The sequence below is a fragment of the Abrus precatorius genome, unplaced genomic scaffold (assembly GCF_003935025.1).
Source record: "Abrus precatorius isolate BTA unplaced genomic scaffold, Abrus_2018 Scaffold5, whole genome shotgun sequence".
In the NCBI taxonomy this organism is placed as follows: domain Eukaryota; kingdom Viridiplantae; phylum Streptophyta; class Magnoliopsida; order Fabales; family Fabaceae; genus Abrus; species Abrus precatorius.
In genome coordinates, this window is record NW_020874395.1 from 5,577,097 (window position 1) to 5,589,067 (window position 11,971).

The window sequence follows — 11,971 nt, forward strand, 5'->3', positions numbered from 1 at the left end:
ATGCAATCTATTGATGGTGAAGAGAACCAGAAAATAAACTTCATAGTTCAAAATTTAAATTGTCTCTCATTTGTTTCCTCTGTCTCAGTTTTCCTGATATAGTGATTTATGTCAAAATTACAAACCATAAGAAGGCCCTCCATTTTTTTTTTGTATTTAGGGAGCTAGCATCTGATAGCTAAAGGAAGAAGATTTGAACCTGGTTCTCCTCTTCTAGTGGAAAGTTAGGTTACCACCTCAGATGTTGCTAATTGACCTGTACTAATACTATGTGGAGTTTGTGAAGAGGAATATGTTTACAAAAGAATAATTGCTTACTAAGACATCAATTTGTCTATTTAAATTATGAAAAAGTATTAGTACTCAAGTCTACATCACCTTTCATAAAACAATAATGGTATATATTTAATCAACAGTTTGCGTGTGCTTACCCATTAATTTAAAAGGTATTTGTAAATAGGGATGGTGATTGAGTAGTTACATATATATAAATTGTTAGTTTAATAAGTTTAATGATTGATAAAAAAAAAATGCTAAGAATAACATCTATTCTTTTTTAAGGAACCACTCGTATTCAAATTTAATGTAACTTTGACAGATAACATTAAATTTATAAAATAATGACCATGAATTCACTATTAACTTTAAGTGATTAACCAGTTAAATTAGTTAATAATTTGTGATACATGACGAGTGTGGAATGGTTAAAAAAGAGTTTTTGTGCAAGAAAATATTCTATATCAATGATACGCAAATGCTCGGTACATTCATAGCTAAAATGATTTTCTCATTTTTCACTTTTTGTAGAAAAAAAGGGAGACTAAGTTGTAAAGATTCCATGACTTCACCTTGTGCTGTGAAAGTAAGGTGACACTGACAATTTTCCTATTGAAGAAGCAAATATATTTTTCAGTTTCTTAGGTTATCTGTCACTTAGTTGATGAAACACTTATCTTTGAATGCATTTGGTACCAAAGGCAGAAATTTATTTAAATGATATTTCCTTATACACATATATTTCAAGATAGAATTCTGATGCACCTGTTTAAGACATTCCATATATCCTTCTACTCAAACCAATACACCTTTGTAAATTATGATCTTACCATTTATGTACTCTGAAGAAAATAGTCCAAAAACTTGATCATAAAATTATTCTCAAAACACCTTTTTTAAAAATAAATAAAGTCTTTGATAGCTCTGCTGAAGTCTGATTCACATACTTTCTGTAACTACAGTTTCATGCTAACTGAAGTCCATATAAAATTGCAAGTTTTGCATAAAGATTATGATAAAGCAATATTTTGTTTCAGTTATTATATATGATAAAACTCTTTGAATAGATTTTTTTTCCTCATAGAGTTTGCATTCAATACTTTTTATTTAAGATGAATTAAGCATATGGCATTTAAATTAACCATTTATTGAGTATATCTAAACTATTTTATAAGCACATTGACTAACTGATCTTTTTCTTTTCTTTATTTTGGTTAAAGATAATCCATGATTTATGCGAAATTATCTTTTACCCTTTATTTTTTACAAGCTTATTGACAAAATAGAAGAAAGTTTAGTACATTATATTTTATTCATTTACCTTTTATTTTTCTTCTCTTTTAAATTGATATAAAGTGAAATTCTCATTTTTACTTTATTGTAAAGTATCTAAATAATAAATATTTTTTTTTTGGTTTTCTTTCATTTTACTCATTATTAAACATTTAAAAATAGCTATTGCATTTTTTTAAAATTAAAAATGTCTATCGAGGCTTTAAGGTTTTTTTTCTTCTAAATTACGTGTACTTTTTATGAAAAACTATCATGCCAATACTTGATTTTTTAAAAGAATTGTATTGGAACAATTTTTTTTCAATCTAGAAAGTCGTCTAACTTCCGTTCTGAACATAAATCAAACAAGCTGTTAATTTAACGAAAAATAAAAAATCTTGGTCATTAGAGGAAAAGAAAAAGAAGATACGAGCGAAGATGATAACGGGAACGACACCGTTTGGAGGAAAGCATAAGAAAGGGAACGAATACAATGACTAAACTTTGACCTCCCAAAATTGGGCCATTTTCCTAACCCTAACCACGCATCACCGCCATCATCGTCCACCTTCCGGACACCAATCTCTCTCACCACTCTCCCCTTTCTTCAATTCGCCACTTTTTCTCTTCAATTTAAGGTCTCTCTCTCTCTCCCTTTCTCTCTCTACCACCGAAATTCTATGCACCTGAAGACAATCGTGTATTCTCTCACCCACCCGAATTTCAGTGGATCCTGCTAAGGCCAGATCGAGGTAAACGCTACTCGATTCACAATCAGATTTGGTGGTTTTCTATTTTTACTTTAATTATTTTTAGAGGCAATGCAAATTGGGAGTTGGTGACTCATGCAAGTTATGAATTTGGGCACTTGAATTTGTTGGGTATGCTCCCACTTGGTTCACTGGTTAAGATCAATAGTTAAAGTTAAGATCTTTTTTCAATTGGGTATTGAAGGTTTTGTTTTTGTTTTATTTTGCCCCCTTTTGGTTGACTAGTGAATTAGATTTTGATAGTGATGTCTGTGAACAATAATAACCCTTCTAAGGGCATTGGAGCCTCTTCCTCTTCCTTTGGCAATGCTGGAATACCCTCCACTGCCAACCCTGGATTTTCACAGTCCCAATCTCAACCCCAGATTCCTGTTGGTTTTCAAGGGCAGTTTCCACTGTCCCAAGCCCATGCTATTGTCCAAGCACAGTCTAAGGCCCAGGCCCAGGCCCAGGCTCATGCCCAAGCAGCAGCTGCAGCCCATGCTCAACTCCAGGCTCATTTGCAGGCTCAAGGGTTGAGTCTTGGTCAGAATCAGGTCGGGGGTTTGGGGGTGTCGTCGTCGGGTTCGACGCCTGGCAATGTGAGTGGGAAGCGGATCCCTCTGAAACCCCCAATTCGTCCTGTTGGATTTTCCCCTGCCAACCACTTCTCGCCTTTGAGACCAATGGATCTTACACCTGCCGCACGGAGGAAGAAGCAGAAGCTCCCCGAGAAACAGTTACAAGATAAAGTGGCTGCTATACTGCCTGAGTCTGCTCTGTATACCCAGCTTCTTGAGTTTGAGTCTCGTGTCGATTCAGCACTTGCTAGAAAGAAGATTGACATCCAGGAAGCGCTGAAAAATCCACCTAGTATTCAAAAAACTCTTCGCATATATGTATTTAACACTTTTGCTAACCAAATTCGCACAATTCCTAAGAAGCCAAATGCTGAGCCTCCAACCTGGACACTGAAGATTGTTGGGAGGATATTGGAAGATGGTGTTGACCCTGATCAGCCAGGAGTAGTTCAGAAGTCATCTCCTTTATATCCTAAGTTTTCAGCCTTCTTCAAAAGAGTAACCATTTCTTTGGACCAGAGACTATATCCTGATAATCACATTATTATGTGGGAGAATGCTCGATCACCTGCCCCTCATGAAGGTTTTGAAGTAAAGAGGAAAGGGGATAAAGAATTTACAGTGAATATACGGCTGGAAATGAATTATGTGCCTGAGAAGTATAAGCTTTCACCAGCATTGACTGAAGTTCTTGGTATTGAGGTTGATACCCGCCCAAGAATCATTGCGGCAATCTGGCACTATGTGAAGGCTAGGAAATTGCAAAACCCAAATGACCCTTCTTTCTTTCACTGTGATCAGCCTCTTCAGAAGGTATTTGGGGAAGAAAAGATGAAGTTTACCATGGTTTCACAGAAAATATCAACGCATTTGTTCCCTCCACAACCTATACTTTTGGAGCATAAGATCAAACTCTCAGGAAATAGTCCAGCTGGGACTGCTTGTTATGATGTGATGGTTGATGTTCCGTTTCCTATTCAGAGGGAGTTGTCTGCATTATTGGCTAATGTTGAAAAGAACAAAGAGATTGAGACATGTGATGAAGCAATATGTGGAATCATTAGAAAAATCCATGAACACCGTAGGAGACGGGCATTCTTTCTTGGTTTCAGTCAATCACCAGTAGAATTTATTAATGCACTGATTGAATCTCAAAGCAGAGATCTGAAACTTGTAGCTGGAGAACCTAGTCGCAGTGCAGAAAAAGAGCGTCGATCAGATTTTTTCAATCAACCATGGTAAGCTCAGACATGTATCACCTGCTTAGTTTGCTTGTCCTCTACTGTTTTGTTTCATTTTATTTATATTTTATGTTTTGCTTGTCTCCGCTGCATGCTACTTTCTTTAGTTGCAAATGGATCCATTACAATCTGTTGAATTTGGTTATGATTGACCTCATGAGAACAATAATTTAGAATCCAGCTTTATAATTTAGTGATTAGTTGTTCCCTTCCATATATTGCCATTGAGGGTGATGTATGATGATATGATATAAGTAGGGCTGTCATTTTATTTTATTTTAGTTCATGTGCCAGCTGAAAGTAGATTTGAACAGTGTTCATAGTTATTATATAAATACACATCAGTTACCATTCAGTGTGGAATTTGACATCTTGTTTGACAACTTGGGCAGGGTTGAGGATGCCGTTATTCGATATTTGAATCGCAAACCAGCTGCAGGAGGTGATGCTCCAGGAAGCACATGACAGCAGGGGTACTATGGCTCCTTATCCAAGTCATTCATCCCTTTTGGCTATGCATTTGAATACACATATCGAGAGTTTCTAAAGCAGCTAGTTTTCCAGCTTTTCCATGCTATATGAGTGGCTGGAAGGAATGCTGCTCCATAGTAATACGCTATGTTGTATGATTAGTGTGAGCACAACTAGTTGCATTGCTGATAATTGCTTTGTTAGGTGAAAAATTGTACCACAGTTTTACGTTTCTTAGTTATAGTCCACTGATGTGGATTCTTTGGCTACCACACAGTTCATTTGTCCACGCAAGATGCTTAGACACTATGAAAAATTGTATTAGGATGAATTGATTGGTGTACAGTATCTTCAGTTGTCTTGTGACAGCATAAGTGAAGAGAAAACAAATGTTGCAAGCTAAGATTGCTTAGTTAATCCACCTATAGGTGCTGTTGAAATTGATTTTTGGACTATGTGACCCGTTCAATATGAAAATGTTAGTATCGTTACATAAATAGTAATTCTATCACGTGTGATTTTAGCTGCCAATAATTCTATATCCTCCAATAACATCTTTACTGAAAGAAGAAAATTTTGAATATCTTTTATGTTTTTGATACATTAAATGTATTTGTAAGTTTATTTAATAATTATTGTATATAATACTAAGAGGATAAAAAGGAATACACAGTAAGAAGATATAGTATTACTTTTTCAGCTTTTTTTCCTTTACGGTTACCCAACATCAATCAACGCAAATGACCATAAACACCAGAGTATTGTTCCTCCCCATTTTCAATTTTAAAGCATTTTTATCATCCCTACTAAAAAAGCCTTCAATTCTTTTGATGCATGCTGATGATTTACAATTTCTATTCTTTAATAAATTGATGACACACTAGTATCATTTTTCTTTTTTCTGAGTGTATTTACATTTATACCCCTTAGTTATAGAGTATTATTTAATTAATATGTGAATGTAATTTTTCAAGAATATTTAAGATTATTTTCTATAACGTTTTTCCAATATACATAAATTTTTAAATTCAACATAAAATTATATGGTTAGCAAATTACTATCTTTTATTTGAATTAACAGATTTCAGTCTTTAACTACTAGAAGTTAATATTTAGCAAGGTTTTCTAAAATATTTATCATAGCACACTTCTTTTATATTATTCGAATTAAACAGTACTCGTGACATGACATATTTAAATATTAACCATTAATTATGAAAAGTTGTCCTAGTCTCGTTCAAACAAACAAAAGCTATTTAAGGAAAGGAATTTCTTTTATTAATAGGTCGGGAATGAGCTTAGTATCAAATAAACTAATAAAATAATTTAAATCACATCAAGTCAACTAAGAAAACAACACGGTTAAATGTTTTAATTATTGGAAGGGATATATGTCGGTACTTTCTTTTATATTTAAGATGAACTTTTAATATATATATATATAATATAAATAATATAATATCACATGTAATATTAGCTTTTAATAATTTAAATAATAAAACTAAAATTAAATTATAAATTTAGTTTCTATACTTATTATATTTTTTTAATTTGATTCTTATATAAATTAAAAAAAAGTTATAATTTAGTTATTGAAAACATATTGATAACATTGGATGAGAAAGACCAAAACATTAAAAAATATTCGTTAATTATAGAAACTAATTTGTAAAGAATTGCTAATTATAAAAACTAAACGTGTATTCCACCAAATAATAAAAAAAATATTTATTTTAAAAAACAAAGTACTAAATGAAAAAATTCACAAAATTTTAAGAGACTATAAACTTATATTTTCAAGAAAACTTATATATAATGTAATTCATATTTCAAAAATAACAAATATTTTTTTATAAATAAAAAATAATTTTAAAATATTTTATAAAATTTTGATATACAATAAAAGTTTTAAATATTTTAACGATAATATTTTACTTATTCTTTTGAAATTGATATAAAAATTGATGTACAATAAAAATTATAAATATTTTAATATTAATTTTAACTCTTAAGAGTGAATTTAAACAACTAATTATTATAAAATTATTAAAAAAAATTATTTATTTACACTTTTATAACTTTAATAAAATTTTATAAAAAAAATAATTTTTTCTTTAATCAATAATTAAGCGTATTTTAAAAACAAAACTAACAAAATTTAAAAGCCCTAGATTTTGTAATAATATTTTAATATATTAATATAAGTGTATACGTGGATTTTCATGTGTTTTTGTGTTTGATTTATATATCAGATGAAGTGAATGTGTATGTGATGACGTAGACGTGTATGAACATGTAAATATGAGTATAAGTGTATATGTTGATTTGTGGTTAAAGTTGAAATTGTTAAGTATGATTGGAATTGAATTGAAAATAGGCTAGGTGTGTGCTGCAGAGGCATTCTCGCTATAGTAAGAGGATTTTCACTCTTGTGAGAGTGTCTTGGGCGAAGGTGGTGTATCTGTTGCGTTCTCGCTGTAACGAGAGTTCTTTCACTACATCGAGAGAGCAACAGAGAGAGGGTATTTTCTGAGTGCAGTCTCACTGTAGTGAGAGTTTCGTTGTAGCGAGATTTTGCCGAAACCAGAGTGCAAAATCGTTTGAGATTTTCACTGTAGCGAGAAGGTGTCTCACTGTAGCAAGAGTGTCGCAACCAGGAGGGTATTTGAGGGGTTTAGGATTTAGAAAATTCATTTCTTATTCCTCTCTTCAAACTCTCTTCGATTCTCTTGATTTCATTTTAAAGTATTATTTTAAATGAGTATTTTAAAATGTGGTGATAATTGAAAAAATAAATTTGAGAGCCATTGAAATAGCTGAAAAGTTATGAAATGTGGTGGTGATGAGTCTCTGCTTAAAATTAGAAGTGTATTGAAATTTTCTAGCTGTTTTGCAGAGAGAAGAAAATTTGGAGATATTTGAATTATAGAGGAAACTCTGCCGATTTGTCAGTAGAATTTTTAAACATATGTTGTTGTTGATTGAAAAGAAATGTTTAATACCTAATTAAAAGACTGAAATTAGGTTCATGCATCATAAGCATGTGATGATGGTGGTGTTGGATGGGAAGTATACGAAATACAGGGGAGACTCCAGGTTAGTCTTGGGGATAGTCGGGGTATGATTGAGCCAAACAAAGGCCAGGGCTCGCAACTTTGTGTCGGTTCTCACTGCAAAACTGGACTATCCTGACAGAACCCGATGGATTCTCAGAATCAATTGAGTTATACCTTTGAAACTATCTGATGATATGGTTATGACCAAAAATGGTTGGTGGCAGTGAACTCCTGATCCTTCCCAGAAAGAAAGAGAAAAAGAAAAAAAATGATTTGGGCCCACATGCATATTTCAGTATAGTAACTAACTAAGTGATGCACAGAATCATACATGGCAAGTACATTGTGTGTTGAGTTGTTTGCCACTTGCTATAATGATTGTAAATATCTTGACTTGTTTTCTACTATACTTTGGTTGAAATGAGTTTGTCTCACCCTTTTAGTTGCTATGTGTATTGTATGTGAATATGTTTAGTAGGTGAGGACACAAATGGCCCGACCACCGTACCAGTTCAGCGTCAAAGTCAGATATGATCCTGAAGGAAGATGGGCGCACGATTGGGAGCAACAACAGTTTACCCATATTAGCACTATTACCTTTTTGTTAGATAGAAATGGGCCAGGCCCACGGGCATACCCTATCCCCATCAGGGTACCTATGAGACTTACTTTTCCATTTCCTCCTGGAGTACAGTTTATGAGACCCCATGTCCCACCTTCTGTCCATGTATTATCGCCCCTAATATTACCCTCGAAATTTCTTAGATCTTTAGGACCTTATGTACAGCTTGTAGTATGACCCAATGTAGCGAACATACCTCTACCCAAACACATCTCTATCTCATCCACTTCCATTTCGACTTCCTCTAGTTCTTTTGACTCTCTGGATTTCTCTCACTGCTCAAACACCCCTACTGCTACTAGAAGGAAGAGGACTGCTTACCATGCCAGACTTCCTCCTAGTCTTGCCTCCTCTGAGTAGGAACCTAGTGAGAAATGAGAGTAGGCTAGGGATGAGTAAAGAATAGCATATACATATATGTAGGTATAATTACTAGTGACTGAGAGAAGAGTGGGTCGAAATCCTTAATCGTTAACTTTTAGAGGAAATGGTATTTTTGATGATCATGGTTCTAGGGGAAAAGCCTGTAAGGTCATTTTTTGGTTGTTATCTCTGATATCGTGACCCCACTTTATTTTGTATGCAATTCAGTTATGTGTATATGTTTATATGACTGGATGACTATATATTTTGACAGATAATATGTATATATGTATTTGGATAACTGGTGCAGATAATGTATTTAGTTTCTATTTATGTGAATAGACGTAAACTTATAAATGTGACTTTCTTACTTCTTAGATTATTTTAATATTATATTTATATTGATGGCGTAATAAGTAGTAAGGGTGTCACATTTAATGGTATCGGAGCAGTTTGTTCCTATAGGCCTGGGGAAAGGCTTGTTATGCTTGTCTGTGTGCTCTTGTGTTACTATTTTTGAAAGAAAGTGGTGATATGAGATTTAGGGTGTGGAGTAATTCCTAGTTTGTTCAGTTTTACTTCACATATAAGATATTAATTGATTATATGTGTGTACAGAAATTTATGGCTGGACGAGGAAGAGGTAACGCTATCTTGAACCAATTATTAGAATGAATAGTTAGAGTTCTAGAAAGGTAGGTTGAACCAGTTGGGTATCATGGATTGGAGGCCTTTCGTAAGAATAACCCCTCGCAGTTCAAAGGAGGTTTTGATCCAAATGGTGCTCAACTGTGGATTGAGGAGCTTGAAAAGATTTTTGCCGTTATGGAATGCCCTGAGGCAAGCAAGGTTACTTTTGCAACATATATGTTATTTAGTGAGGCAGAACACTGGTGGAGATATGCTCGTTAGCAAATAGAAGCTGAAGGCAGGGAGATTAATTGGGAATGTTTTAAACGTCGTTTCCTAGAGAAATACTTTCTAGAAGATTTAAGGAGGAAAGAGGTTGAATTTTTGAACTTGAAGCAAGGAAGTATGATTATAGAAGAGTATGCTGCAAAGTTTGATGATCTGTCGAAGTTCTGCCCTTACTTTAACAATAATGGAGATGATCGTTCTAGATGCACTAAGTTTGAGAGCGGGTTACGTCTAGACATTAAGCTTGCAATTGGCTATCAAGAAATTATTCATTTTCCTACTCTGGTGAATAGATGTCGGATTTATGAGGATGATGCGAAAGCAAAACAGGCGCAGTGGAAGAGTTCTGGTCCACAGCGGAACCATCCTAATAGAAGAGGAGATGCTCAAAGGAGAGGGAAACCCTATCAAGTATCACAGAGGTATCAAGGATCTTCTTCAGGGGATGAAAGGTTTCAAAACTTTACTAGAAGTTCCAATAGAGTTGGTGATAGTGGTACTCGGTGCTTTATTTGTGGAGGACCGCATTTTGCTCGAGAGTGTTCACAGAAGAACTATGTTTGCTTTAGATGTGGAAAGCCAAGTCATTTCATTTGTGATTGCCCTGAGATGAAACGAGAGAACAACAATCAGAACAATCAAGCTGGTGGTAGCAAAAATAAGAACAACCATCAAGTTGGAAGGCCGAGGACTCAAGGGAGAGTTTTTACGATGAGTGGGGAGGAGACATCTCAGTCTGACACTATGATATAGGGTAAATGTTTCATAAATGAGAACATCTTGAATCTATTGTATGATTCAGGAGCTTCTCATTCTTTTATTTCTGAAGTTTGTGTGAGACAGTTGAATTTACCTATTACTGTTTTGCCATATGATTTGATTGTTTCTACTCCTGGTAGTAATTCTATTATTATTACTAGGGTTTGTTTGAATTGTTCCATAATAGTAGAAAACAAAGACCTCTTTGTAAACTTGTTTTGTTTACCCCTTACTGACTTAGAAGTCATTCTAGGATTAGATTGGTTGTCTGCCAATCGTGTTTTATTAGACTGCCATAACAAAACCATAGTCTTTGCTAATCCTGTTAAATAATCTTATGAGAATTTGAGATTTCTATCTGCCAACCAAGTCAATGCTTCTTTGAAAGGAGGAGCTCAGATGTGTATGGTGTTACTTTCATTAAAAGGGAAGAAGAAATTTACAATAGAGAACTTGCCGATTGTTTGTGATTTTCTAGAAGTTTTTCTGAAGGATATTCCTAGGTTACCTCCAGAAAGGGAAGTAGAGTTTACTATAGATTTAACCCTTGGAACTGGACCAATCTCTATAGCACCTTATCGAATGTCGCCTTTGGAACTAGCTGAATTGAAAAAGAAACTGGAAGAGTTATTGGACAAACAATTTGTGCGTCCAAGTGTATCCCCTTGGGGTGCTCTAGTGTTATTAGTTAAGAAGAAAGATGGAATGATGAGGTTATGTGTGGACTATCGTCAATTGAATAAAGTGACTATTAAGAATAAGTATCCACTACCAATAATAGATGATTTGATGGATCAATTACAAGGAGCAACAGTTTTCTTTAAAATTGATTTGAAATCTGGTTACCATCAGATCAGAGTGAAAAAAGATGATATTCCAAAAACTGCTTTTAGAACACGATATGGGCATTATGAATACCTAGTGATGCTATTTGGTGTAACTAATGCACCTACAGTGTTTATGGGTTACATGAATCAAATTTTTCATCCGTATTTGGATAAGTTTATAGTTGTTTTTATTGATGATATTCTAATATATTCCAAGAATCATGAGGAACATGCGGACCATCTTCGTGTGGTATTAGAAATCCTAAGAAAGAAACAATTATATGCCAAACTTTCTAAGTGTAAATTCTGGTTAACAGAAGTGAGTTATTTGGGGCATGTAATCAGTAAAGATGGAATTTCTGTAGATCCTTCTACGGTTGAAATTGTTTTACAATGGGCTAGACCAAAAACAATTATTAAGATCCGGAGATTCTTAGGATTGGCAGGTTATAATCAGAGATTTATTGAAGGATTTTCAAAGTTAACATTGCCTTTAACTACGTTGACTCGCAAAGGACAACCGTTAATGTGGACTAGTCAGTGCGAAGATAATTTCCAAGAATTGAAGAATAGATTGACTTCTGCTCCTGTATTAATACTTCGAAAGCCTTATGAGAATTTTGAAGTTTATTGTGATGCGTCAAGGCAAGGATTAGGATGTGTGTTGATGCATAATAGGAATGTAGTAGCTTATGCTTCAAGGCAATTGAGACCACATGAGGTGAATTATCCTACGCATGATCTGGAGCTTGTTGTTGTACTTTTTGCATTGAAGATTTGGAGACATTATTTGTATGGTGCTAACTTTGAGGTTTTTAGTAACCATAAGAGTCTGA

At 34.0% G+C, this 11,971-nt stretch overlaps 2 protein-coding genes across 5 annotated transcripts; both read left to right on the forward strand.

The window, feature by feature from the left end:
• Positions 1-1,979: 1,979 nt before the first annotated feature.
• Positions 1,980-5,045, forward strand: LOC113867229 (SWI/SNF complex component SNF12 homolog). Of its 4 annotated transcripts, none has more exons than XM_027502392.1 (3): positions 2,045-2,300; positions 2,552-4,116; positions 4,512-5,008. In XM_027502392.1, exons 2-3 carry the CDS (start codon positions 2,564-2,566, stop codon positions 4,582-4,584), a joined length of 1,626 nt encoding a protein of 541 aa, XP_027358193.1. In that variant the 5' UTR covers positions 2,045-2,300; positions 2,552-2,563; the 3' UTR covers positions 4,585-5,008. The 4 variants fall into 4 exon arrangements, with proteins under 4 accessions (XP_027358192.1, XP_027358191.1, XP_027358193.1 ...); XM_027502393.1 differs by having other exon boundaries at positions 2,045-2,734; positions 2,771-4,116; positions 4,512-4,990; XM_027502391.1 differs by having other exon boundaries at positions 1,980-4,116; positions 4,512-5,045.
• A 3,091-nt stretch (positions 5,046-8,136) lies between these two features.
• On the forward strand, positions 8,137-10,302 carry LOC113866555. Its single transcript, XM_027501382.1, has 3 exons — positions 8,137-8,373; positions 9,331-9,480; positions 9,544-10,302. Exons 1-3 carry the CDS (start codon positions 8,137-8,139, stop codon positions 10,300-10,302), a joined length of 1,146 nt encoding a protein of 381 aa, XP_027357183.1.
• The last annotated feature ends 1,669 nt before the right edge of the window (positions 10,303-11,971 follow it).